Source organism: Tamandua tetradactyla, chromosome 7 (genome assembly GCF_023851605.1).
Source record: "Tamandua tetradactyla isolate mTamTet1 chromosome 7, mTamTet1.pri, whole genome shotgun sequence".
Lineage (NCBI taxonomy): Eukaryota > Metazoa > Chordata > Mammalia > Pilosa > Myrmecophagidae > Tamandua > Tamandua tetradactyla.
Window position 1 is genome coordinate 115,954,266 of NC_135333.1, and position 27,841 is coordinate 115,982,106.

Genomic DNA, 27,841 nt, shown 5'->3' on the forward strand with positions numbered 1-27,841 from the left:
TGCCGTCACAGCTCAGAGCAGTCCCTGAACTTCCCCTTCAAACACAGAAGCACAAGCGAGAGGGGCTGCTCTGAGATCCGGTCCTGAGGGTACGTGCCCGGTCCCTCTGGGAGAGAAGTGGACGCATCCCTTACTCGTCTCTTAACACATGGGACGCGCACGCAGCTACGCACATGTGGATAAAAAGGAGCTCAGAACACACACCTTGGGAACCCACATAACCACCCACATCGAAGTCCTGCCGTCGGCAGCCCCGCACTCTGTAAACACGCACTCACATATACCCACGCGGGGCACGCGCAGCCACTCGTACCGGACGGTAGCCGTGTGCGTGCGCTAGCCCTTGGGCGCTTCGGTCTGCGTGTGCCTCCGGCTTCCAATCGTTCCTTTGGGAGGGGGAGGAGAGGCTGCAAGGAGTGAGAGACGAGCGGGCAGGCAGAGGAGAAGGGAGGGGGAGCAGAGGGAGGGGGGTACCCGGCCGGGGGAAGAGGAGAGAGAGGAGGCGGTTCAGGCAGCGTGCGGCGGCGGTGGCGGCAGCGGCGGCGGCGCGGAGAGATTGGACTGGTTGCCCAGAGCTCGGCCGGGCAGCGGCAGAGGAAGAGCCGCAGGAACTGCAGCTCTGCCAGCTTGGGCCGAGCCCAGAGACACCGGCCTGGCTGGTCCACGCCAGCCGCAGGTGGGAAGGGACTGGGGTGAGGGGTGAGGGTCTCCTGACTAGCGGCCGAGGCTGATCCGCGCCGTCCTGTTTCCTCCCTCTGTTCTGCAGACAGAGGCTGAGCATGGAGTTGTCCCCTCGCAGCCCTCCCGAGATGCTGGAGTCGGATTGCCCGTCACCCCTGGAGCTCAAGTCAGCCCCCAGCAAGAAGATGTGGATTAAGCTCCGGTCTCTGTGAGTCCCTGGCTGGGAGCGTGGGGGGAAGGGATCTTTGGGAGCCATGGGTTGGAGGTGTGTGTGTGGGAGCAGGTAGCTGGAGAGGGTCTTGTGGATTCTTTCGGGCACACATGTTGGCAGGTGCAAAGAAACACGGCCTTGACACGGGTGGCCAGGCCACATGTGCAAGACGTGCTGAGCAAGCTGGCTGGTTGAACCGGGCTTTGGAGTTTCAAAGATAATGGCATGCCTGTGGACCCTCCCCGCCCCCCACCCCCCACCCCTCATCTCCCGGGGTGACAGCGTGGAGAGGTGGCACAGTATGTGCGGTGTGGGCAGGGCTGCAGACAGGCAGCATTCAGTAGGTGCCAGGCTGACTCACACGTATCCATGCATGCAGAGTTGTGCAGATGTGACACATCACATGTGTGTAAGTGAGTGTCCATGGGTCACAGAGACACATATAGAGGGACTAAACATAGCTGCAGATCCAGTGCATGGGGGTACTTGTGCCAACCTGTGGGTCATACATATCTCCCTTGGTATTGGTAGTTTCTGCCTCCTGCATCCTACAGTAGGAGTGGGGGGTGCCCCACACCAGAGATAGTCATCTCTCCTGGGGCCTGGAAACTCACTCTGCATTTTAATGATGGGGAGGAACCCACCTGGAAGCTGGAGGAGGAGGTGGAGCCCCCACCTGGGAGCTGGAGCAGGGAGTAGATTGTGAAGAAAAATTGGTTAACAGGGACAGGATAACTGGTTTAATCAACATCTTTTTGTTTATTTAGGGTCTCCGAGGATCTCCAAGTACATTTAGGCACTTTTTCTTATTGTTGCAGGACCAGGGCTTGGGGGAAGAAATAAATGAGGGAAAGGAAGGACCCAGGTGTCCCATACCCCATTCCTAAGGGGAGGAAAGGAACTTTTCTTCCTTCTTGTTAGAGAAGGAGAAGATTGGGTCAAAGACAAATCCTTTCAGTTTGGTATTTTCCTCTCAGTCTTCCTCCATCCGGTAATCTCTGCAGTCTGTTGATTCTTCATCAGAGAATAAGAGAAGGTGTCCCTCTCCCTGAAATGATTCCCCACAGCCCAGGAGAGAGGCAATGGATGGGAGAGTATAGAGGCTAAGTGGGAAAATACAGTAACGTAGTCCCTGAATCCAGCCCCTCTCCAATGTCCTCAAGTGAGCACTGAAGCTTTCCATTTCTGGGTTCTGGTGGAGGGAGAGATAGGGATGGATAGATGTTTATCTGACGTTGTTTATTTCATCTGCCGTGGTAAGGTGAAGGCTTTATATTGAGTGAGTGGGTTTGATTTGTCCACTAGCTATTTAGAGAGGCTTCTGGGAGAACTGAGGCAGAGTGGGCAACAAGGCTTGGAATCCAAATATGCTTCTCAGTCCCCCTTCCTTGCTGCCTCTGGCCAATGCAATTTGCTGGGCTCTGTGAAGCGCAGCCTTGGAATGAATTCTGGGATGAAGAAATGGAAAATCGGATTGAAGTGATTTTTGTTGGGAGGAACACTGGGTGATTCTTGACAGAAAATGATGCTCAGTTAATGGTGACTAAATTGGAGAGAGGAGCAGATGAGGAAGTGGTTAAAAGGTAAAGAAGGGATCCCACGGGTCTACAAATGGGAGAAATCAAGGTGTCTCTGGATGGTTTCTCCACAGCACTAGTGGGTCATCATATACTTCCCTTGTCTCCATTCCAGGTAACCAGGCCCTGACAGAGAAAAAAAAAAGGGGGGTGGGGGGAGGGCTTCCAGCTTCACTGTCTCCCACACCTTGCCAACCAAAAGTCTTTCTTGAGAACGAATTGCTGTTTCTTCCTTTAGTGTCAGAAGTGCTCAGTGATGAGAGAATAGAATCCTCAGAAAGAGGCATTGAAACCTGGAGAGAGAAGGGGGTAAGGACAGCTGTGCTTACAGAATGTGTTAGCTGAGATGTCTTTACATGAAATCATGGTGGATAAGGAGCATTAATTTTACTGATTAGATTATTCTGGTTTTCACTCACTTCAGCAGTCTGGTCCTTAAAAATGCTAGGTACCTGTAATAACATACCCAGAAAAGTTCCATCTTCTAATGATTAATCATCAGAAAAAGATTCCCAAACCCTCTTTCTCAAAGTAGAAAAAGATCTTGATATTAAGGTAGATCCTAAGTTACTGAATTTGACCCTGTTTGAATGTTGGGGGGCAGGTGGGAGAGCTGACAATCAGAGAGGGAAATAAAAGGATTTAGGACTTTTGTTGGGTAAAAGGGTGAAATACCCAACTCTTAGGGTGGGTGATTTCTGAAGAGATGGGCAAAGGAGGCATTCCCTCTTTTAAAATGGGAATAAAACCTCCCCCACCTCCATCACCATCTGTCCCCAAATGGAAGGGGTGGTTTAGTCTGGAAAAGGGGAAGTTGACATAATTACCTCAGGACTAGACACTGAATAGAAATGAGGACAGATGGATTTTTAAAAAAATATAAAGGCCTTGATTCCCCTACTCAACGTATCCTATTTTTCCCTTCTACCCTTTCAATTTCTAATCTAGGACATCTATACTCCCTTTAGGGAGCCCAAACCTCTTGTTTTTGCCTCTGGAAAAAAAGCCCCACACTAATATGGTTGTGCAGGGTGATTTCTTTTTGGGAATGGCATCTAGGAATTCCATTTTTCACACTAGGATCTTGCCAGAAAAAGTTCAGAATCTGGAACAGATGAAAATATAACTGGAATGAATCTGAAACTGGGATTTCACCTCTATTTAGCAGAAAAAGTTTCCTACCTAAGCAGACACATAAACTGAGGCATGAGAGAGGCCAGGAGAGGCAGTCTGGAGATGATGGTTTGGCCAGGATGATTTTCAGGATCTGTAATTCTAAGATGAAGGATTTGACTTGACTGTCTACCTTTCTCTGGGACCAAAGGGCCTTGGTAAATATGGGGAGAAGTAGTAGGTAGAGGGAATTTTCTATGTCTTCTGTGAATCAAGAAAAAATGTAAGCAGAGAGGAGTTTGTCATCCTTAGCTCATTTGTTCATCTAACAACTATTTATTGAGTGCCTCCTTTGGGTCACGTGGTGCACTGGATGCTAGGGATACAGTGATGGACAAAATGGGTATGGTTGCTCCTACCATGGAAACTTAAAAGCTGGTTCAAGTCCATCAATAGTTGTATGGAGAGTTGGGGAGGCACCCTATTCCTTGTTTTGTTACACCCACCCAAGTGGTGAATTTTACTATGCTAGGTTTCAGCCTAATTGTTCCTTTTAGATGGTTACACAAATAGATACTAGTTTATTCTCTCTCCTAGCACTGCTCTTTTCTCTCTGCTCCACCTTCTGGAATTTTACACTTTACTTTTAAGACTTTCCTCTTTCTTTGGGATAGTATAGACACAGTCCCTTTCTGTTCTCCTTTTCTCACATGGTATACAGTGAGGACCCCCAAGTCCAAGCTCAATGTCCTGAGTTGAGGTTCAAGGTCATTGCGACTGAGCTGGACCAAGGAGTCAGTTACGATTCTTTTGCTGATCTTTGTTTCATCAGGGCCTAGTGTGGTATCTGGAACATAGTAGGCACTCAGTAAATGCTGTTAAATAAAGAAACAAATAAATTAATGAATATATGTGTGTGTGTCATGGAGCCCTGTTCTCTCTCTGAATGTGTGGTGCGTATGTACCTGCCTGCAGAGGAAGGGAGTAGGATATGGGGATGGAAGAAAGGGAGATAATGTTGTTGTTGTTTTGAGGGGCTCATGCTTAAAAAATGTGGGATTTAGGGACCTCAAGTCCTGGAACTGAAGGAGTTACAGAGATGATACAGAGGCTATGTTATTTGGATTGTGTGATGGAGATGTGTTAGGAGGAAATTGTCCATGCTTGACATGTATACGTATGTATTTGAATATAAGAAGGTTGACTTGAATGCTGAGGACAGTTTATGGGATCAGAGTTCCATGATGATGTCTCTTTGTTTGTGTGTTTATAAATGGTATGTGTGATAATATATGTGTTGGGAAGGTATACACTTACCTGAACAGTACCTGAAATTGTCTTGCTGTATATGAGTGGAATGATATATGTGTGTATGTGAGTGTATATGTAGGTATGGTCTTGTGTAATGTGTTTGTGACACCCTCATGCAATTTTTGATAATCATGGGGAGATCCAGTGGGCAGGCAGGAGGAGGAAGCTGAGAGGCTGGTCTGAGTGCCTCATTGATCTACCTGGCTTTTGGTCTTCATTTTGTATTTGTCCCATGGAGTGATCTTCTGTGGTTCATACCAGTTTTGAAAATCAGGCTGCGGTCCTGACTTTCTCATTTCTCTGCATATGACTGTGGAACCACTGTGAAGATTGCAGGATAAACCATAACTCTCTGGACCTCTGGAGAAAAAGCAGCATCACTTCACCCAGGCCTTGGCGGGGATCTTTTTGTGCTTTCCTTCCTGGATTAGCATCTCCTTTATTTCAAACTATGGCAAGGGAAATCTCTCCCCCCTTGGTTTTATATTGCCCCTTTCCCATCAGATGTCTTCCATCTGTCTCTCTCCTCCATCACCTTTGTGTTGGCCAGCGATTGTGTAGAGGGTAGAAAGTGGGTAATTCCTGCAGCACGGTGAAGGGGATGAGCAGGGGTAGAGGAAATCAAAGTCAGACCAAAGGAAAATTTTAAGATTTTCACAAACCTCTGATCAGAATAGTTGGTTGGAGGAAATCAAGGAGATAGGGTAGTTGTAATGGAAGAGCATGGGTTCTGGAGTTGGGAGACTCGAGTTTGAGTTCATGTTTACTACTCTACTAATTACTAGCTGTGTGATCTTCATCACATCATTTCTTTGAATTATTTATGTGATGTCATCCATACGAAAGTCATTGTTAAGTATAGAGTCTGGAGAGCTTTTGGCATGGGAAAACTTGCCATGTGCAGAGGCAGGGGAATGGAACGAATGGGCGGCCATTGACCAGAATGGGGGAGAGAGATACAGATTCAAGAAGCAGGAATATGAATCACCTAATAAGTTCAAGTCCTATATCAGGAACATGATTGGAAGAGTCTTGTTTATGAATGTTTATCTGGAGGGGGCAAGGACAGATGTCTGAGTTTAGAGAATAGAAGACTGAGTGTGGGTGGAAAAGGCTGTCCTACAGAGGGTGTGGTCCAGTGAGGCCAAAAGAAATGAGGTAATGACTTACTCCTCATCATCTTTCCCCAATCATCAAACTAGAAGGGGATGGAGCAATAGGGTTTTGAGATATGGTGGGAGAGGCATAGGTGATTTCTGTGAGCAGTGTGAAATTCCTTTTGGCATTTATCCTAAGTCCCTAGTCCTGCAGGCATTATCATCAGGTATGGCACATCTTATTTTGGAGAATCTCCAAAGTCCTTTAAAATCCAAATATCACTCTGCTTGTCTAGGAGACCCAGGAGGCATGTTGGAAAAAGACTGAGTGGAGAGGTCACATTTGCGATGCCTTTGACACTTTTTCCAGGAGGAGGGTGAAGAGGTTTGGGAATGCTTTGGGACTTGAAGTCCAGATGTGAGACTCAGTAAGAGAGAAGGCTGATGTCTCTGGGTCCTTCTCCACCCACTCCCTGCCCAGGAAGCTCCCAAAGTCAATGAAGTGAATGGTTGTCTCTCCTGCTTCTTGCCCCATGCCAACTCTATTCTCCCCACTCCCCAGAATGAGATCAAGGAATAGGGAACCTTTAAAAGATCTTTCCCTTCTTTTGAATTTTTAAAGGAATCATTGAGGATTTGTCTCCAACTCTTCTACTACCCCTCCTTTCTTCTCTGATTTCTTCTACAACCTCTCTCCTCCTCTTCTCTCCTTTATCCCATAGTTTTGTAGTTTCTCTTTCTTAGCCAGGCTCCATTTTTCTCTTTTTTCTTGCCCCACTTCCTCTCTCTGTCCTTATTTCCTTTTTTTTTTTTTTGTGGGGGTGGGGGGTGGGGAAGAGGTGCATGGGCTGGGAATTGAACCTGGATCTCCTGCATGGCAGGTGAGCATTCTATTTCCCTATTTCCTTTGACTTACCCTCTCACTATTGCCTTCAGTTCTTCTACTCCTCTGCTATCTCAGCTAAGAGTCAGGAAATCCTTGGGGCTTCCTTCCTTCACCCAGGTTTTGCTGTGGTGATGCTGCAGGATAAGTTTGCTGTGGGCACCCTTTGGGGTCTTCTTAGGAGTCCAGCCTCAACTCCTCTCTCCTGCAAGTCCTTTCTTTTTTTTTTTTTTTGCATGGTCAGGCTCCAGGAAAGTCCTTTCTTTTGCTTCTCAGTGACTTCATCCTCCCAGTTCCTCTAGGGAGGAAACCATATAATTGCCTTTGAATCTCAGGAGGCTGATTTTCTCAGGTATGGAAGTTGAGTAGTTATTTTCCAACTCTCCCCAGGACAGCAGTAGAGAAAGAGGGACAAAATTGGGGCAGCAGGTGGGGTGGAGGTGAGACAACTAGGGAAAACTGGAAGTTGTTAGATGATGAAATTGCCCCCTAAGGGAGGCAGACTTAATGGTCAGAGAGAACTGGGCAAAGATGGGGATTGAAAGGAATGAAGAGTTACTGAGAGGGGAAAAGAAGAAAAGCTAGTTGTTTTCCATTCAATGCATGGAAGTACTTCGTGCCAGGGCTGTAGCCCCTCTGCCCCCTGTATCCACCAGTCCCTTGACTGCTTAGCTCCCCTCAGCTCCTGCCACATCTATGGAGCTTGTCTCTGATTGGGAAGAAAATATCAAAGTTAGGGTTCTATTTCAGCATCCCAGACTTGGCAGAAGGCCACTGAGTTGTGATGGAGTTTTGATAGAGAAGCAGGCTTGGATGGGAAAAAGGCCAGGGCATTTTTGGAGAGGCCTGGGGGTAGGGGACTGGGAGAAGATAGAAAGGGTGTGCTTCAGGTGGTGGTTGTAGACACAGTCATGTTCCCATGTCCGTTAATTCCATGGCTGCAATGAGAAGTCAGATTTGAAGTGGAGTGATTAGGATGCTAGATCGTTTGGTACCATTTAGATTGGGAAGGGAACTTGGCTTGGAGGGGGAACTGAGTGATTCTCTGGCAGGTAGTATCTGGAAGTTAGGGAAGCTTCTCCTTTTGTTCCTGATCCTTTGTTTTCCTGCTTCCTGCTTTTTAGCTCTTGCATCTGGCTCAGCACCTCATCCCTAGTTCTCTCTTCTATGCCCACCTTGTTGGAAACTTCTTGGGGCTTAAGCTGAGTGAGCACACGTGATACCTGCATTGTTGCCAAACTTCCTAAACCCTAACCCATTCTCTAGCCAAGTAGGAGCTTTACAAATTCCAATCTGAAAGAAATATAATAAACCAACTTGCGCTAAACTTACCTCAAAGACTTCTCTGTCTCTTCTGTTCTCTTCCTTTCTGGTCTTCTTTGAAATGCCAAGAAAATCTCCTGTTGTTTTGATTGCAGCTGAATGGATTGAAGATAGAAGTACAGAAGAACTTCCTGGAAAGTTCATGGAAGTTAGGATGTAATTTCCTATGATAAAGAAGAAAGCCACCATTCTCTAAGCATTAGGTTAGAGCTGGGTTGGGGGAAGCGCTGAACCAGTCAAAAGATGAACTCTGGAACCAGGGAATAGAGACCAGCTATCTTACTTCCCTTCCGCCTCCAATCCAGGCACAGAATCTGAGAATCATAAAGTGTTATGAGGAAACTGATGCCCAGATATGGGTGGTAAGGTGTATTAGATGATTCCACCAATCCACCACCTAGTGCTATTCTCATTATACCTGCAGTCAGTCCCTTTATCAGGCTTCCAACTCACTTTCCTATCCCATATTTCCTATGCCTTCAACATCTGTTAGGCGCCTTGAAAGCAGGGCATCTGCTGGGAACATCTTTTAGGATGTGGTTTGGAGGGCTGTTTATGAGGATAATTAAATAGTGTAAGGAAGGAGAAGAGAGGGCTGGACAGATGAACTGGACAAAGAGCTCTTCTGGACTGGGTCCTGGGCGCCTCCTCTCCTGCTTGCCTTCTTCTGACCTTCTTGCTCACCCCTCTCAATTCTTCTCTCTTTCAAGGGTTGAAGTCTGAGGGAAAGGTGACTCATTTTATGTGATAGTCTAGGAGCCAGGACACTTGGGTTCTTATTGGTATGGACTAAGTCTCATGCTCCTCAGATAACGCTTTCTCATCTGATCTGAGCTGTGCTGGTAGAGTAAGAACACCTGTTAGAAATGTCTTCTTATCAGAAGGCAGAATAATACAGTGGTGGGAGGGAGAGTTACCTTCAGACACAGGCACAGTGGAAGCAGACTCCTCCCCCTCTTCACTGTTTTTTCCTAGACGCTTCTTCCCCAGCACCTCTCAAATCTCCCTCTTTCCTCCCTGTCTCCTGAATACCTTCTGCCTCTCTTGCCCATCCCCCACCACTCTTCTGGTTTTCGTGCTTTTCCTACTTTCTCCAGCAAGTGATTCTCTCCCATTCTCCCCCAGGTGCACCCCCACACTCCCAACTCCTTTGTCCAGCCCCAGAGAACTCTCCCCAGCCCTGCTATGCCAACCTGCTGCCTCCCAGGATGGCGAACCAGCTTTCCACCAGGGGGACTATTTTTATCTCTGGAGCCACCCCCGCCACTCTGCCAGCCAGCTGCCAGAACTGGGGCTGCTTGCATAGCAATGGGAAGCTAGGAGAGCAAGGGGAGCGGAGAGCTCTGATGAGGTGGAGATCCGAAGGGTCTTGGTTTCTGAAGCCCATTAGGTACACTCCTTAGATTCTGCTTCCACTGTCTCTATGGCCCCTGTGAAATAAACAGCCAGGGAGAAGCCCTAGGGCCATTTGGTGGTGGTAGGGGGGGAAAGACCAGGGTTTTTCTGTAAGTAGTCTAGGTGCCATTTAGGGCTTGGATGGAAAAGTCAGGGGTCCTGGGCACAAGGGTGGGCAGATGGGACTTTCTGAGATTTTGGAGCCTTCACATCAGCCAATTAATCCCTTTCCCAACAATTACACCCTGCCCCCGGCCCTGCCCCAGGCAACATCTCCTATCTTTTATTGCCCATCCCAACTGGTATTCTCAGTGCAGGGTGGGGAAGACTGAGGGCAGAGGAGGGAGACATTATAGTTGGTCTCCTTTCTATTTTTAAATTTAAAGGCTAGAGGAAAATCATTGCTGACCCTTTGCTGGGGTCATCACATCTATGCCCTGTCCCCAGCCAGGTGACAGTCTCCTTAACTCATACAGAGTAGTATGTGTGGAGTGTGTGTGTATGTATGTGTGTGACCTTTTTTCCCCAGGAAGGGAGGGTAGTAAACCAATACTCCTTATCACCAATAGTTGATAATATGTTGGGCTGGGCGATGCAGTGTGTGTGTGTGTGTGTGTAAGGTGAAGTTGTGAAAAGTCATTTGTCCAGACAGCTTTGGTTCTGAGAGAACAGAGGGATGGACAAGATTCTTTCAAAGGCCTTTTCCAGTCTAAGAAATCTCTACCTTTTCGGTAGAAGGATTGAGGTTAGTGTAGTTGGCTAGAGTGACAGGACCCAGAATGAGAGGACAAGGTGAGGGAGAGGAGAGGAGCTGGCCTGGCTTGTGATTATTGGTGTTCCAGGCAGTATGCAGCTGGCTGCCACCTGTCCCCACTCCCTCCCCCTTTCGAGCTACTATTTCCACAGAATAGGCAGAATGAGTTGAGATGGGGTGGGGGGTGGGGGAATTTTGAGTCTCTGACACTCAAAAAACACTAACCAGCTTGGGAGTAGGAGTGGGGCATAGAGAGAAAGAGATGGACACAGACAGAGAGGGGGTTTCTTTTCTTTCCAAATCTGCAATAGCCTCACTTCATGATTTTCAAGAGTTCATTAAAAAACAGCCTCTAGATATTAAACCTCCATTCCTCTTGCTGCTGTTAAGGCTCAATTCCAGTTGTTCCAGTATTCAGTGGAGCTGAGAAACAACAGGTTTCCAAACCTCATTTGTTTTATAGCCCTTAGAGGCTTGGCACAGTGACAAGTTATTTAAAATTTTCCTTTTTGTGTGTGTGTGTGTGGGGGGGTGCAGAATTCCTGTCATAAAATACCGGCTCTTGGACTTTTTCTTCTCATTTCACTTACTTCTGTCATACTCATTCCCATTAGTCCTTTTTCCTTATTTCCTCATCGCCCCTAGCCCCAAACCCTAGATTAGGGAGACACCAAAACTCTTTTTTAATGGAGGTGTTAGGGTTTAGCCTCATCGCTCTTCCTTAGTCCCGCCCAACTTCTTAGCTGACCAATCGCGGCCCCACCACGCTTGTATTGGTGATGTCATCTTACAGCCAATCGCGAGGCGGGCTGGAGCTGTCTGCGCACGTCCGCTTCGCGCTGCAGAGGCCGGTGTCTTGCCTTCCCAACCTCAGCGAGAGCGAATCCAAGAGGCGGAAGAGGGAGTTCTGATCCCCGGCCCCGTCCTGGATTCCTCCTGTGCTATCCCGTCCGTTTTGTCCTATCTCTGGGCGCCCTCTCTCTCTAGTTAATTCACAGTTATCCCCCAGTCCCTGTTTCAGAGATGAGGAAACTGGCGCTGGGAGTGTTAAAGTAACTTGCCCAACCTCTTGATTTCTATAGGCGGGTCCTTCTGACTCATTTACTGTCTGGGGTGGGGGGCCCTGCCCTCCCTGTTGAGCGGGTCTCTGGGTGAGGATCCCCTGTTCCCTAGCTTCAGCAACCCCCTCCCTTACAATTTCCGATACTCTGTGGAAAGTTCATCCTATCTTGCTTCCATTCTTTCAGGTAGCGTTAAAGTTCATTTTGAAGAATGGCCGGGGAAAAGATCTTACTGTCTCTCTGTACGGGAGTTGAATTCACCGTAGCTCCTCCGGGAGACTTTTGCAGGGCCCATTCCCTTCCCAATACAAACTTCCTCTCCACAGATTCAGGATGGTTCCTGGTCCCTGCACCCTTAAGCCTTCTGCTAAACCCTTCTTCTCAAAAGAGGAGCCCCACCTCCTCAGAACAGGGGCTGGCCTGTGCTATTTCTGTCCTTTCTGGGATTCTTCTGAGAACAGATTCTTGCTTTCAGTCGTTCAGATGTGAAACTTTTCTCTTGGCCTCTCACTTAGTTTTCGTAGGCTGGGTCTTTGCCTCATGACTCCCCTCTTCCTCCAGCCAGGCCCCTCCTGTTTCCCTTCCTCAAAGGAAGTTTTCTCTGCTCCCTTAGTTCTGTTGAGGCCTGGAGGAGGAAGTCAGGGGCCTGAGAGGGAGTCACTCCCCTCAGGGGCCCTGGGTCCCCCCAGGAGGCAGTATTTTGATCCTTCGAAGTAGGAAACATTGATTCCCATGGCAACTCTTGTTCCTGTGCAGAGGAGTCACCTCCAGGGCCCCATCCTCAGGTAGGCACCAGGGACGATGGGGAGGGAGGAGTAAGGAGAGGAGGAGAAAGGACGGGTTGCTTGTGGATCCACCACTCGGAGGTTGGTAGAAAACAGGGATAAGGACCTTCCAGCCCCTTGTTTGTTGAGAGTTCCTTCTCTTTCTCTCTCTCTCTCTGTAACCATGGGCCAACTTCTCCAATCTTTTATCCCATTCACCTTGCCCTTCACACATTCTCTTTCCATTTCCATCTCCCATTCCTTTATATCCCTTCCTCTGGTTATAACAAGTGCTTAGCAGTGTCCCCTCATTCTTTCCACCTGGCCCTCATCATTCCTAGAATCTCTCATCTCTTGAAAACCTTCTCATCTTGTCTTAAGAACTCAAAAGGGAAAATGGATTTCCCTTTTGCCTTCCAACTCCCAGCCCCCCTGGTTTGAGGCTGCTCTGTCTCAAGCCTTCTCTTTACAGTGACCTTTATGAGCATATGAGTGCTGAATGTAGTGGCAGAGGCTTCAGAAATCTCCAGAACATCAGCTGTGTGGTGATCCAGAGAAATGAAGTGATGGGAAGAAAGAGGAAGCTGAGCTCTTTGGGGATATTGGGGTTATTATAGGGAGGAGCCTTCTCTTCCAAGCTGGGTGCCTAGAGTTGGGAGAAACTGGGGCCTTCTAGGGGTCAGGATCTGAAGCTTTTCTGTGGTGGAGGGACTGACGGTAGAGGAAAACGTAGTGGTGGTGAAATGGGTGGGGTGGAGGTAGAAGGAATGTTGGGAGAAGCTTCCAGTTTTCTTTAGGTCTGAATGAGGGCTGGACGGGGTTGAGCATCCTGTCCTACAGGGAAAGGGACCATTCAGCTGTGCCAGATTCTCTGGGGATTAAACCAAAGGGGTTGGATTAAAACAGATATGAGTGGGGAAGAAGAACTTCCCACACAAGAATGGTGAGGTAAGGACTTTGGGTGGGTATGGAGAGATCCTACCTCTTGAAGGACTTTAGAATATAGGAGGCTCCTGTCAGACTGGAAACTAAGGTGTGAGGAGGGGGAGACGTATAAGACTTCAGGCCAGTGAAATTTAGCATCTGAATCCTTTCAGTTGCCTGAGTCCAGGTCTCCTTCTTGAACCCCTAGTTTGCCTTGTTTATTCTTTAATCTTTCTTCCCTCCTTAACTCCCTCCTTTTAGTGTCTGGGCCATGTTGGGTTCAGATTTCAGCAGAAACTATGCAGGAGCTCCTGGACAGGATCTAGAAGTGGGGGAAGGAGGGACCTGGAGAAGAGGAACGTTGAAAGTCAATTTCAACCTCACTTTTTTCTCTGTTAGAGTTTCAGAAATGCTGGCTTAGAAATTTCAATTGTGAGCTCTGGGAAATAATGCCATACGTGATTCATCTGCCTACTTTCCCTTTTATTTATTTACTGAGCACCTACTGTAGGCTTGGCTCTGACTAAAGAAGCCAAGATAAGCTACTTACTGTCTGTGCCTTCAGGACATTCAGTCTAATATGGGCTGACAGATAAATAAACATTTAATTAAGGATAGATTGACTGATATTGGAGAAGCTATGGCAGAACAGGTTTCAGCCTCCCTCTAAGCTAAGCTAATTGGGTTCATTCTGTCCCCATTTGGTGTTTGGGGCAGTTGGGCTCTATTAGCATGAGTTGTAGGCTTTGGTGACCTGACTTCCATTGACAAGTTGTGTGATCTTGGACAAGTCACTTAACCTCCTTCATGAGGTGATTGTGACGATCAAATGAGGTTTGCAGTTGTAAAGGATTTCTCAAATAGAGATCATATGCATTAGCATTTTCCTGTTTCTTCTATTATGTGGATCCCTAATTACCCAGTCTCCATCCATCCTAGACTTATGCTTATCCCCCTGGACTTGGGATAGAGAAGGGGGAGTTTGTGAGATCTGAAGAGGGTGTGGTGTGGGATGGGGAGTGCTAGCATCATGCTGGGCAGTTCATTTGATTCAAATCACATTTGTGAGGACCCTTTGTATATACCCAGCATCCTTGGTATAGGTCCTTCTGCATCAATTATTTCACTTAATCCTCTTCTTAACAACTCTGTGAGGCTTTTATATTATCCTTCCCACTATTTGACAGATGTGGAAATTGAAGCTCTAAAATAGTGGTTCTCAAACTTTTGTGCGCATTAGAATTGTCTGGGGTGCTTGTTAAAAAATGCAGATCCCTGAAGGATGCTCTCAGGGATTCTGGTTCAGTAGGTATGGGCTGGGGCCTAGAATCTGTCTTTTTAGCAAGAATCTCAGCTGATTCTGAGGCTGCTTTTGGAGAAACTCTGATTAAGAATTAGTGACTTGCCCAAGGGCTTATAGCCAGAAGTGATAGGTTTGAACCCAGGACTCCTGCCTCCCAGACCAGTGCGAGGTACACAGCTCCATACTCAGGAGGCCACATTGCCTCTTGATCCTTGGTTTCTGTCTTAGAAATGGGGATGACAATTCCTTCTCCACTTCCCTCCCTCATAAAGCCATTGTGAGGATAAAAGGAGATAGTGTTGGAGAAAATGCTTTCTAAAATACAAAGCTGACAGCATTGTTTAGCGATTATGCAAATACACGCAAATGAGGACCGTGGGTGTGGCTGTTCACTTTGGGAGCTCATGTTTCAAGAGGTGGGTTGAAAATGAAACTGGAGGAACTTTGGTGGTGGGAATTGGGTCCTGGGGTGATGTTTTTGGTGGTAAAAGGGCTGAAAGTAGTGGAAGAGGAGGCTGGGATGGGAATCTGGGGGAGAGGTGGGGCTGGAGGCAATGGAAGAGGCCTCTCTTGCTGGGTTGTGTGTCCCCAGATTCGAAGCCCTGGTCAAGAGGACTGATTGGGAGAGGGAAAACCCTGCTTGTACCTGGACCCTGAAGGAAAAGCACATCTCTTTGTTCTGTATGGGTAGTCTGGGAGATGCTGGCTCAGCAACCCCCTTTCCAGCTCATTTGGCTGAAGTCTTTTATGTTGTCTGGCCTCCATTCCTCCTCCCTAATGAAGCCTGAGCTGGGGCTGGGCTTTACTGAAACCTTCACATTTACATCATCCTCTTCCTTGTTCAACAACCCTGCTGTTTCCAAACGGAGACAGTGCAGCAGGAAGGTTGAAAGTGAGATTTGAAGATAGCCCACCGAGGAGGCTGCAGTCTGGTCCTCCAACTTCTTTCTCCTTCATTTTCTCCCCTTTCCTTTCTCCATTTGTATTCAGACCTGTCAGTCAGGACCACTGGGCCCAGAGGTGAGAGTTGACCTGTGATGCTGTGATCCTGGGGCTAGCTCTTTTGGGTACCCTCATTCCACAGCTGCTGAGACCCCAGGAAGTGAGAGCTGCTTCTGTTCAGGAATGCCATTGTTCTCCCTCCCCCAAGCATCCCTGGGAATTGATGCTAATTTCAGCTTCTAGTCCCTGACTCATTCTCGTCTCCTCCCTGACTCATAGGCTGACCTTGGGTTTCCGAAGCCCCTCTCAGTGGGGAATTGTGATGGCCACCATTTCACCCCCTCTGGGTTTTAGATGAGGTGGCGTTGGAGAAGGAGAGAAGGAAATGTTTAGTTGCTTCCTTTGAAATCACCATGTAAAGTCAAGAGAGCTTTGTTGCTGTGTGACTGCTTGGGCTGAGTGGCTTTACTTCTAAGAAGCCTTCTAGTTAATTGCCAACTCTACAGTTCACAAGTGCACAATATGAGGGGGTTGTCTCTTCATGCAAAGCGTCTAGTAAATGAGATGCCTTCCCTGGCCCCACCCCTTTTACTCTGGGGGAAGCTGTGGCTGGGGCAGAGGCAGGGAATGGGTACAGTACCCTTTGCCAGTGGTCCTCTCTCGTGTGGGACCCGTGAGGCAGGGGTTAATTCTACTTTATCCTGGTCGATGGATTCTGGAATCATAATCCATTAGCTCTGCTTGGATGGAGGGAGGCAGGCAAAAACATTCAGATTGGTCTTTGTTCTATGTCTTTGCCATCCCTGCCAGGGATGGAGGGACTGCAGCCATATACCCATTTCCAGCCATGATCTCAAGAGATAATGAAAGAATAATCTTGGGAGCTATGTTGGTGGTTGGTGCTCTCAAAACCATCTCTTGTGGGGGGAAATAACTAGTTTCAGTTCTTGGTTATTCAGTTTATGAAACGGATTATCCCGTTCCAGAGCGTGTGCCTGCCTAATACTGCTGCGCCTGGGCAGTTTAAACAAGAGTTTGCAGGAAACACTGACTACGGGAGGGTTAGAGATGTCGTGGTGGGTGGGAATGGTGGAATAAGAAAAAACCTGGGATTAAATATTGAGAGGAGATACATTTAATACTGGTAGTGACAAAACCCTGAGATTAAAAATATCTGCTATTATTATTAGTTTTAGAATAATCATTTGTGGAAGATGAGGATGTTTCTGAAAAATCACCCATTAATGGGCATTCTGTTGTCATGACAAGGTAGCAGTGTGTAAGCAGGATATCTCTGCCCTCTCCCCACAGGCTGCGCTATATGGTGAAGCAGTTGGAGAATGGAGAGGTGGACATTGAGGAGCTGAAGAAAAACCTGGAGTACACAGCCTCTTTGCTGGAGGCTGTCTATATTGATGAGACACGGTGAGCGTGGCGATACTGGGCCATGGGGAGACAGACAGACTGGGAGAAAGAAATCAAACCAGAGACAGAGAGTATGACAGAAGGCTGGAGATAGCCATTTGGCAGGGACAGAGAGGGAAGAAAAGGAGAGGAAGGGACAGGTGTGAAGAGCTACAGGTAGGAATATTGGCAGAAAGAAGAAGGCAGAAGAGGAGACACAGAGATGCAGCGATAGAGACGAAGTAGATATGAAGGAGACAAGCCTGTCTCAGAGTTGGAAGGGACCGTAACAAATGTCCTAGCTTACTTCTCAGTGTAGGGATACATCCCTTTAGAGCTGTGCTGCCCAAAACAAGAGTCACTAATCACACGTGGCTATTGAGCACTTGGAACTGGCTATTGTGAATTGAGATATATATGTAAAATACATACTGGATTTCGAAAACTTAGAAAAAAGAATGTAGAATATTTCATTAATTTATTTTATATTGAGTCCATGTTGAAATGATATTTTGGATGTATTAGGTTCAATAAAACTTATGACAATTAATTTCACCAGTTCATTTTTACCTTTTTAATGTGGCTTTTGGAAAATTTAAAATTACTTGTGTGTCTTGTGTCTTATTTCTGGACAGGGCTGCTCTATAAGCATCCCTGACTGGTGGTATTTCATGGCCTTCTTTATTATTGAAGGCATTAGAGTAGCAGAAATAAAAAGACACAGCAAGAGAAAGGGAAGACAGGGTCACAGGCAGTGAGAGAGCACTAAGGTGGGAGGTGCGGCTGGGCTCAGGGTCCCTGGGCCATGGAAGCACCTGCTGTCTGTCCTCTGTGGCTCCTCTTCTGCGGTCTCAGGCATATCTTGGACACGGAGGATGAGCTGCAGGAGCTGCGGTCAGATGCTGTGCCTTCAGAGGTGCGAGACTGGCTGGCCTCCACCTTCACGCAGCAGGCCCGGGCCAAAGGCCGCCGAGCTGAGGAGAAGCCGAAGTTCCGAAGCATCGTGCATGCCGTGCAGGCTGGAATCTTTGTAGAGCGGTGAGGTTCGCCCGTGCTCAGCCTCATGCTGCTTCGGCTGGGTTCTCCTGGTCTTCCCTGGTCTCCTAGGACCCTGTTCTCTGTATGACCCCCTTGCTCATCCCCACACCACCACCTGCTCCTCACTCCCCAGACACTCACACTTGGACCACTTCTTACTTCCTTAGGATGTTCCGGAGAACGTACACCTCTGTGGGACCCACTCATTCCACGGCGGTCCTCAACTGTCTCAAGGTGATCCCACGGTTTTTGGGAAAGAGGAGAAGGTTGGGGGATGAATAGACAGTGGGACTTCTAGACTTTGTTTATGGCATGGATTTTGCTTTCACTTTTAGCCTTTATTCCCATCTTCCTCAAACAACATATGCCTACTCCAGAGGCAAACCCCTATTTTCTTAGCTCTCCCATGCTGAGAGATAGGTGAGAAGGAAGAGACCAACTTCACCACCTCTTTGCTTTACTGCCTCCCAAAGCTCTAAAATCATCGGAAGTCCTCCTTGAAGTCTAACTGCAACCCTTTTTGCTGCTGTAATGTTCCCACTGGGAGCCCTTTTTGCTTAGTCTGTTGTTTCTCCACAGAACCTGGACCTCTGGTGCTTTGATGTCTTTTCCTTGAACCGGGCAGCAGATGATCACGCCCTGAGGACCATTGTTTTTGAGTTGCTCACTCGGCATAACCTCATCAGCCGCTTCAAGGTTAGGTATCATCCTATCAGGCAGGATTCTCTACTCCTATTACTCCTATTCTAAAAGATTTCCAACTAACTAAATTTCATAGGCTCCCTCACTCAATCTCACCATCCGGGAAACCACCCAACATTACCACCCCAGCTCCCAATCTAGTTTTTCTTTCATTTGCTGCAGTCCCAGCCTGTCACTTCACTTATTGCTTTTTACAGGAGGAGTCAGCTAGGTCTGAAATCATCTAGCTTGAGATTCTGCTCTCTCCCTCTTTGCCTTCCTCCCCTAACTTGGCCTGTCTAGGATGGTTTGCAGTTTCACTTCTCCTTTCAGTCATCCTACAGCCTGAGTGTGGAAACTGGAGGCTTGGAGTCCAGATGCTGTCAGCCGGTGTCCGTTGGGACACAAGTCTCTGCATTTGTTTTCTCTGGAGACCCTGTTGGGAAGAAAAACCCAAATTGACCCCTCCCCTCCTCTCTCCAGCTCTGGTTTGTGTCCAAGGAATTTTATGGAGCGGATCAGATCTAGGCAGGGCTGGGGAGAGGCTGTATGAGAGGAGGGAAGGTGTGTGAACTCTGTTTGCTCTTCAACATGGCTTGCCAAGAAGAAGAATATGGGCTTAAGGTTCTCGCCTGATCTTGTGCCAAGAGGGAACATCTTTTGGCAATAGGGGACCCGAAAAACTGTGTTTGGAAGGGGAGGGTGAGAGGGCAGAAGAGTCCCAATGGGGATATTTGGTCATCACTTAGGTGGGGGTGCCCAGTAGATGTCAGCATGGAGGAATACGTATATGTTCTGAAGGGGACTAGGGGTTGGCTCAAGGTGGGATCCAAGGAGCCCAGTTGGAGGGCCCCTCCCAGATAGGCTTTGGAAAGCCATTCCATCCGTCCTTCTGTTTTCACTTCACTATATCAGACTATGGGTGTGTGAGCCTTCCCTTGAGCCTTGACGCCTCCTTTTGCAGCAGTTTCCAAAACTTTCCTGAGATGCTCAGCTAGGTTTATCTTCACTGCCTCCCTGAGGCCTATTCTGAAGTTTCATTTTCTTCTCTCCCATCCTGCCCTCTCCAGGACAGAGAATAGCAGGATCCTGTTTTTCCTCAGACTTTTCCCAGCTCATGTTTCACCAGACTTGTTCTCAGACAAACCGCAGACAGCAGCTTCTCCTAAACTCTGCTTCCTTACCCGGAAAGACTGGGTTTTGAGGACCCCAAGAGTAGCTACATTAGGTTGGATTTGGCCTAGTCCCAGTCTGCCTTGCTTTGCGGAAATTAGAGGAAGAGGAGGCACTATTGTTTTAGAGTTCTCTGTTGGAAGAGACCCCTAGTTGGAGCCACCCTTCCTATGCTCCACATTTTCTTCCTGGGCACCTAGCCCCTCCCAAACTCCTCCTCTTCCCTTCCCTCCAGGGACGCCATGGCAACGCAAAAGCAAGGGCAGTTGTCATGGAAACAGTCCTTTAAAATTTCCTGAATTTGGGGCACAGCCCTCCGGGAGCGGGGGTTGGGATGTTAGGGTCTGACAGACAGTGGCACTTCTGAGTCTCTCTCCAATCTATTGTCATCTCTGCAGAGGCTTTCCCAAGTCCTGGGCCTTGGCCCCTCCAGCTTAGGAGATCCATGGAGGGGTGAATACAGCCCAGCCCTCTGAGAGTGTTGAGCCTGTTACTCCAGGGCAGATGATGAGACCTGGACAGAGCTCCTACTGTTGTGTGGGTGGGGGATATATGGAACGGAGGTGGTCAGGGAAGGCTTCTCAGCAGAGGGGGTGACCCATGTGTGACTAAAGAGATTCTTCCTAGGTCGTCTTAGTCTTTCTTAGCTCTTCATGGCATTGGATTTGGAGATGGGATGGTGGGATGGCTGTAAGTTAGGAGGGAAATTTCCTTTTCTTGAAAACCTCTAGGGAAATTATAATAATTATAGTTAGTCTTTAGAGAGTACCTACTAAGTACCTTGTATGTATCTCATTATATTCAAGTTAGGTAGTGTTATCCTCATTCTATAAATAAGTATCTGAGGCACAGGGAGGCACACGACTTGCCCAAGGTCACATAGCCAGCAAGTGGAGAGCCAGGCTGTGAGCCCAGGTTCAGCTGACTGCAGAGCCTGTGCTCTCTCCCAAGGCCATGCTGCCTTCTAGAGGAAGATGGCTCTGCTGATCGCAGTTCAGCCTCCTGCCATTCCTGCAGATCCTGAATATATCTTGATTTCCCTCCTCCTTCTTGTAGATTCCCACTGTGTTTTTGATGTCTTTCTTGGATGCCTTGGAGACAGGCTATGGGAAGTACAAGAATCCTTACCACAACCAAATCCATGCAGCTGACGTTACCCAGACAGTCCATTGCATCCTGCTCCGCACAGGGATGGTGGTAGGTGCACTGAAATTCACTCTACTGTGATTCAGGGTCTTATGGCTGCAGAACTGGGAAATCTAGACTGTATTCTCATTTCCACTCTTTTCATTTTGCTTCCTCTCCTTTGACATCCCAAACTGTTTATGGAGTCAAATTGTATTGACTCAGTCGAGAGAATTCCACGGTGGACTACAGCTTCATGGACAGCCCTGGGGATATATGCTGGGACGCCATGGGAATGTTGCAGTTTGGGATAGAAGGGGTTCTCTCCTGGCCCCAGGAATGACATTCTTGCAGCATACCTGGCTGCATTCGAATCTGACCCTGAAGAATGGAAGGGATGGGCTGAGCGGTCTAGCCTGTGTTTGGAGCCCTTTCTCATCCCCTGTCCCTTTCCCCTAGCACTGCCTGTCAGAGATTGAGGTCTTGGCCATCATTTTTGCTGCAGCCATCCATGACTACGAGCACACAGGCACTACCAACAGCTTCCACATCCAGACCAAGTGAGGGGCAGGGATGAGGCAAGGGCAGGAGGGGCCAAGTGGATGTGGGGGAGGTTTCTAGAGACCCCCCTTCCAGGAGGCTGTACACGATGACCTTTGGCTCTGCAGGTCAGAATGCGCCATCCTGTACAATGATCGCTCAGTGCTGGAGAATCACCACATCAGCTCTGTTTTCCGATTGATGCAGGATGATGAGTTGAACATCTTTATCAACTTAACCAAGGATGAGTTTGTGTGAGCAGAAGCCAGGACTCGGCATTACTGAGAGACCCCTTCACCCCCAGATCTCTCTTCCCACTCCCTGGACTTCTGGCCCAGTTCCACTGAGGGGGCTGACCACTTCTCTGCTTCTGTCCATTCAGAGAGCTGCGTGCCCTGGTTATCGAAATGGTGTTGGCCACAGACATGTCCTGCCATTTCCAGCAAGTGAAGTCCATGAAGACAGCCTTGCAGCAGCTGGAGAGGTGGCCTCTGGTGGGGTGTGACCTGGACCAAGCTAGAATGAGGGGGTGTATGAATTGGGGGGCATATATATCAGTAATTGGCATGCCAAGTCTTTACCCGGACGTAGAGACTCTCCTGGCTCCAGGTATCTGAGTGTATCTCTGCATACGTGTGTGTGAGATGTATGTGTGTATGTGGCCCTGAGTTTACGTACAGCTCCAGCAGCTGATCCACTGAAGAGTGCTTTGAGCTGGGAGTCTAAGATGGGGTTCTCATCCCAGCTTTGGGATAGGCTCACTCTGGAATGTTGAGAAATTCATCCCACTTTCAGTTTCCTTATCTGGAAAGTGGTGAAGTAATGTGCCTCCCCCCTTCACAGCATCTTGTTACTTGTTCCTACTCTAATAGGGCTATTGACAGGATAATGGGAGGTTACAAAACAAAAAGAAAACACAGAACAAATGCAGTAATTACATCTGGTGTTGCTTAAAAGCACGTCAGAGTATGGAAATGTGTGTAAGAGAGAATGGACTGTGCTTGCGTGTGTCCTGAAGGCGTGTCTAATCTCTGTGTATGGCATCCGTGTGTGGGAGAACGTATGGTGTCAGAGCATGCCATTGTTAGGGGTACAATAATAATATTTATTATTTAAATAACATCTATTGAGCACTGATTCTGTGCCAGACATAGCTCTAAGTATTTAAATGTTGTATGTCATTTAATCAGAACAACCCCATATGGTGGTAGATTCTGTTACTATTTCCATTTTAGGGTTGAAGAAAATGAGATACAGAAACTTTTAAGTAACTTGCTCAGTGCCATACAGCTAGTGTATGGTAGGTATAGTGGGGATTTGAATTTGAACCTCTGATTCTAACTGTCTGGCTCTCAGCTCCTAACCAGTGCCACTTTCTGTGTGTCTGTCTGTGTGAGTGTGTGCGTGTGTGTGCGCGGGTGTTGGAAGGTGTTTGAAGGTATGTGGGAGGGTGTGCATGTATGGGTGTGAGAGAGGGCATGTGATGGGAAGTTAGGGAACATCCTAAGTTAGGGAATGGTCCAGATTTCCTTTTCCTAAAAGATCAGTCTCCCTTCCCTTGTCACCTGCCCCAACCAGGATTGACAAGTCCAAGGCTCTGTCTCTGCTGCTCCATGCTGCTGACATCAGCCACCCAACCAAGCAGTGGTCAGTGCACAGCCGCTGGACCAAGGCCCTCATGGAGGAATTCTTCCGCCAGGTAGCATGACAGTTTTGCTCACCCCTTGCCTACGGGGGCCTTCTCTTCCCGTTTGTTCTCTAAGGTCCCTAAACCTGGCTTATAGACCATTCAGCTGCTTGCAGCTTCAAACCTGATCCCTAAACCATGGGGTAAAAATCTCATTATCCTAAAAGCTTAGCAATAGTTACTAAGATCAGCTGGCATGCCACTCACTTCCTGTTGAAAGACACAGAAATTCCCCACTTGCCAAACCCTCTACCACTCCCCCCTCCCCCCTCCCCCCCAGATCTGGTAGGTCTGAGCTTTCCTGTTCAGCTCTTCCCACCTGCCCTCTCTTCTCCAGGGTGACAAGGAGGCAGAGCTGGGGCTACCCTTTTCTCCCCTCTGTGATCGTACTTCCACACTTGTGGCACAGTCCCAGATTGGTGAGTGCCCTTTCTTGCATGGAGGAGAGGATTGGGAAGGGGAGAGAATGCTTTCTGGTCCTGGGTCAGGATTGCTCCCTGCACCCATTTTTCCTATAGAGTTCAGCTACCTTCAGAGTGAGAGCATGTGATCCTGGGGTGGGAGTACGGGCCAGGGAGGTGGTGGAGTTGATATCTTGGGGTCACAAGACATCATCCCAAGCCTGCCCCCATTGGTTACCTCTCTACCCTGTTTTACATTCAGGCTTGGGTCGTGGCCATGCCCACTGCACCCTTTACCTGGCCCTACAGGTTAGATGCCTTCAGGGTTACCCCCTTTGCTGCAGGTTTCATTGACTTCATTGTGGAGCCTACGTTCTCTGTGCTGACTGATGTGGCAGAGAAGAGTGTCCAGCCCTTGGGAGATGAGGACAACAAGTCTAAAAACCAGCCCAGGTGAGGGTGGCTGGGGTAGCCAGGTCCTCTGTTTCTGGGGGGCAGGGCGGGGGTTGGAGTCCCCAGAGAGGACTGGCTCACAGGTAGGAGGTATGGCAGGGCTGGTGGAGAAGCAGGCAGCTCCAAGCCTGGGAGCCCCTCGGCTGCTTGTGGCACAGTCATGGGAGAAAGGATGGGACCCCAGGGTGTGGCCTGTGCCTGTGCTCCTCTCCGTCTACTCCTCCTCTTCCTTTAGCTCTGTCTTTATTGCCTTTCTGCTAACTCCATGCCCCCCCCTCTTTTAAAATTTCCTTTCTACCTGAAGGGAAGGTGTGGAGAGGGAGGGGTGAAATTGTGATGAGAGGGACAGAGACTTGGGGGGTATCTATTGGGGGGAAAAGAGGAGAAGGACTAGGTTCCCTGTTCCTCCTCCTGGATTTCCATCCCGTCCTCACTGAGAGCTTTAAAGGTGGTTCTGGAGTATGCTGGGCCTCACTTCTGGAGTTGGGGTGGGGTGCTGCTTCTAGTTTTCAGTGGCGCCAGCCTTCTCTGGATGTGGAAGTGGGAGACCCCAACCCTGATGTGGTCAGATTCCGCTCCACCTGGATCAAATACATTCAGGAGAACAAGCAGAAATGGAAGGAACGGGCAGCAAGCGGTGGGTACCATGGTGGGGGAGGGACACTTTGCAGGGGGACTAATGGAGCAGTCTATTTCCCTAAGCCCCTGGTGCAGGCCCTTGTTCGAGTCCTACAGTGGGGAATGGAGCCGATCAGACTAAAGTTAGATCACAGGCATCTGGTTGACTGAGGAGCCTGGGCTGTTCTAGAGCCAAATGATTGACCCCATGCACATTGCAGTCTGTGTGAATAGTGCCCCTCTAGATCTGGATAACTTGGTGGCCCTGGTTGGAAAATCTTCTCCTTTCCATGGGGGTTGAGTGTTATGAGTTTGAGCAAACCTGGAGAGGCTCTCTCCCAAGTAGGGAAGGATTAAACATAGCTCACTCTGAAGTTGGGGGATGGATGAGAACCCTTTCTTTTTGCCACATAATCCTTGGGTTCTGGGGAAAAATACTTCTAGGTCTGGTACCGACTTTCTTTGTGCCCCTGTGCAGGCATCACCAACCAGATGTCCATTGATGAACTGTCCCCCTGTGAGGAGGAAGAGACTCCGTCTTCCCCTGCTGAAGATGAACACAATCAGAATGGGAATCTTGACTAGCCCTTGGGCTGGCCAAGGTGAGCATGTCATGGTGGAAGGGGTGGGAGTCTTGAGGTTCTGTAGGGGGTGGGAAGAGCTGAGTCCAACATGGCATCCTTGAAAAGTCATCTCGGGGGTTCAGTGGATGTGTGGTCCTCCCTCTCTCTTTCCAGGTAGCAAAATGGAGGTAGTGAAGACATAAAGCTGGGGAAGAATATGGGTGGGAAGCAGGAAAATGCTCACCTCTGCCCTTCTCCTATCCCTCAGTCCCTGCAGAAAGAAAGGAGGTGGCTCTTCACAGTAATAGCAGAACAGGGTGGAGCCCGAGCAAGGCCACAGCTGGCTTGTCCAGGACCTTTGCCAGAGTTAGGGAAAAAGAACCTGCTGAGGATACAGGGCTCAGTGAATTCGGCTGAGCATGACTTGGATTTCAGACCCCACTCATACCCTTAGCAGGGCTCCTGTCTTCAGGGCATTGTTTTGTACAACTGCGTGGGTCTGAGTAGGGATCCCGCAGGACTTGGAGAAGGTAGGTGAGGCTGCAGATGAAGCACCAAGGCTTCTCCTTCTTTTCCCAGGTCCTCATCGAGTCCAAAGTCTTCGATGTCATTAGCACCATCCATCGGGACTGGCTCCCCCATCTGCTCCAAGGGAGTGTGGAGGTCACAGAACACACAGCCCACCTGAAGGCCAAATGCTAGAGATTGTGGGGTTGGGGACGGGCCCCACCCCTCCCAACATCCTTTGGGACGCACTTTAATCTCATGGCAGCAAGACTGGGGAACTTCAGGCTCCCGATGGTCACTGTGCCCATCCCCCTGCCTCTGGACTCCCCCCATGGCCTGATGTTTGGCTGGAGGGGGAGCTTCCTGGAGGCTTCCCAGGGCCTGGGGGGAGGGTCAGAGATGCCAGCCCCCCTGGCACTCCCCAGTCCTTTTTGCCTCCAAGTTTCTAAGCAATACATTTTGGGGGGGCTCCCTCGGTCCCCCACCCCAGATCTTAGCTGGCAGGTCTGGGTTCCCCTTCCTCTCCCCTAGGAGCCAATAGAATAGGACAGAGAGCTGGGGGCTTTCAGAGCTCTTTATGTATGGGGAGAGGAATAAGCTCCTTTAGGGCACGATACCTTTCTAGGGCCTGGAAATGGGGAGGGGATCATTTATATTCTTTACCAACTGCTTCAGCCCCAGCCCCAGCCTGACCCCCTGTTATCTCCCCTCTTCCCCATTCTGAAATGGTGATTGGGGAAGAGAGGAGCCTATGGGACCAGGGGCTGAAGGGGGTCCTTCCCTGGGGTTCTCAAGAGCTTGAAACAGGTATGGGCCCTGGGACCTGTCACCTGCTCTGGCTGAGTTCAGAATCCTTTGCCTCCTTCCTCTCCAACCCCAGGGCTGGGAGGCGCCCATCCGACCAATGTCTGTAAACTGCTTTGAGATCTCCCCAACAAAGCACCTTCAGGATGTATTTTATGAGCACAGTCAGCAAAGAACAGCTGGGTCAGGGTCAAGGGTGCCGTGGGCAGGGTGGGATATAATTCAGTAATCCCGTGCTACTTACAGAGAGGGTCCCTCCCCTCCCTCTCCACCCCCAGAACCAGCTGCAGGCACTGAGAGGCCTCTCCCGGGGACTCGTGGGGAGTGGTGGATGGATGGCAGATGGGGGAGGGGCTCAGGGCTGCTGCTGTCCTGTCCTCTGACTACAGCCCAGCCTAGCCTCACGCCCCTTCCTCTCCTCAGGCTCGTCCTCACCTCTACCTTGCCCCAGGAAAGGTCGAAGTCCAGGTGACTGCCCTTCTCCTTTCTTGTAAATTCCAACCGTGCATTTGTACAGTGGGCCCTGTTCCTGTGAAGTCCATATCCATGGTCTCTTAGACCTGCCACCTGTCCCTCCCACCCCACCCCAAGTGGGGGACAGAGACGCATGTGACTCACCCCTGCCCTCAGTCTCCCAGACCCTACCATAGCCAGAGATCAATAAAGAAGGGAGACTGGGCCTGGCTGTGTGTGGTGTTTGCTGGGGTGGCTGGTGACCCGGTGTCTTCGTGTACACTGTCTCTTTTAGGCTTGCTAAGATCCTGGGGGAGTTTCCTCCTGATTACATAGCTGTGCAAGCTGAGGCCCAGAGAGATGAGGCCTTGCTCACGGGCACACGGTAGGTGCACAGCATAAACGGGCCCACAGTAGGCACACAGCATAAGTGAGGCCTTTCGCAAATGAGGCGCGGCTGTTCTCCCCTGTACTATACCTTCCTCAGTGAGGGGGAAAGAATCGTGTTTTCCCTCCTCCTGTCATCCCTGTACCACCTGGAAAAAATCAAAAGCAGCGAGCAGGAGAGGCCTGGCTGTAGGGTCTGAGGACTTTTCTTCACCGATGTTTGGGTTTTGGCTTTGACTCTGGCCCCTTGGTGTCCAGGACAAGGGGGAGACATGACTTTTCCAGTTCCCACTAAGGGGCTCTTCAGTGGCCACTGTGTTCTTAATCCATGTTTGCTAATGGAGTGAGGCCCTTGGAGTTAGGATGAGGGGAGGTGATCGCCTCACAGCTGGATGAGGGAACACATCCCGAGCTTTGGAATCCAAAGGGAAGGCAGCTCAAGCTTTGGAGGGCAGGCAAAGCATCCATACAAGACAACGTCGCCCTCCACCCCCACCTTGGGGCAAGTGCCGAGGTGCAGTACTGCTTTATTCCAGCAGATGGCACCCAAAGAACAGTCACAGCCAGGCAGGGCATGGGTCTCGGGGCCCCAAATCTTCAGCTGCATGGCCGCCTGCCAGTTGGTCATCTCTCTTCCTCAGCAAGAAAAAGAGAACCTAGGTCTTTCT

The 27,841-nt window shown here is 49.1% G+C and overlaps 1 protein-coding gene and 1 long non-coding RNA gene across 10 annotated transcripts; one reads left to right on the forward strand and one right to left on the reverse strand.

Annotated features, from left to right (window-relative positions):
- Window positions 1-1,631: 1,631 nt before the first annotated feature.
- Window positions 1,632-12,131, reverse strand: LOC143642479 (uncharacterized). Of its 4 annotated transcripts, XR_013155686.1 has the most exons (4): window positions 11,137-12,131; window positions 8,206-8,360; window positions 6,907-7,171; window positions 1,632-2,762 (listed from the first exon to the last, which is right to left on the reverse strand). It is a non-coding gene; the product is annotated as an uncharacterized LOC143642479 (long non-coding RNA). The 4 variants fall into 4 exon arrangements; XR_013155684.1 differs by lacking the exon at window positions 6,907-7,171; XR_013155685.1 differs by lacking the exon at window positions 6,907-7,171 and having other exon boundaries at window positions 8,206-8,327; window positions 11,137-12,130.
- PDE1B (phosphodiesterase 1B) lies at window positions 11,198-27,024 on the forward strand. Of its 6 annotated transcripts, none has more exons than XR_013155683.1 (16): window positions 11,198-12,191; window positions 16,651-16,764; window positions 17,599-17,781; window positions 17,949-18,015; window positions 18,361-18,477; window positions 20,692-20,832; window positions 21,220-21,320; window positions 21,429-21,554; window positions 21,683-21,784; window positions 22,879-22,999; window positions 23,325-23,406; window positions 23,733-23,841; window positions 24,348-24,478; window positions 24,938-25,061; window positions 25,602-25,685; window positions 26,757-27,022. XR_013155683.1 is itself a non-coding variant. In XM_077110937.1 (16 exons), the coding sequence occupies exons 3-15, from the start codon at window positions 16,661-16,663 to the stop codon at window positions 25,042-25,044; spliced, it is 1,491 nt and encodes a 496-aa protein (XP_076967052.1). In that variant the 5' UTR covers window positions 11,217-11,293; window positions 12,163-12,191; window positions 16,651-16,660; the 3' UTR covers window positions 25,045-25,061; window positions 25,602-27,024. The 6 variants fall into 6 exon arrangements, 5 of the variants coding, with proteins under 5 accessions (XP_076967047.1, XP_076967052.1, XP_076967050.1 ...); XM_077110937.1 differs by having other exon boundaries at window positions 11,217-11,293; window positions 12,163-12,191; window positions 25,602-27,024; XM_077110933.1 differs by lacking the exon at window positions 11,198-12,191 and adding exons at window positions 12,196-12,272; window positions 14,670-14,813 and having other exon boundaries at window positions 25,602-27,024.
- Window positions 27,025-27,841: the final 817 nt, after the last annotated feature.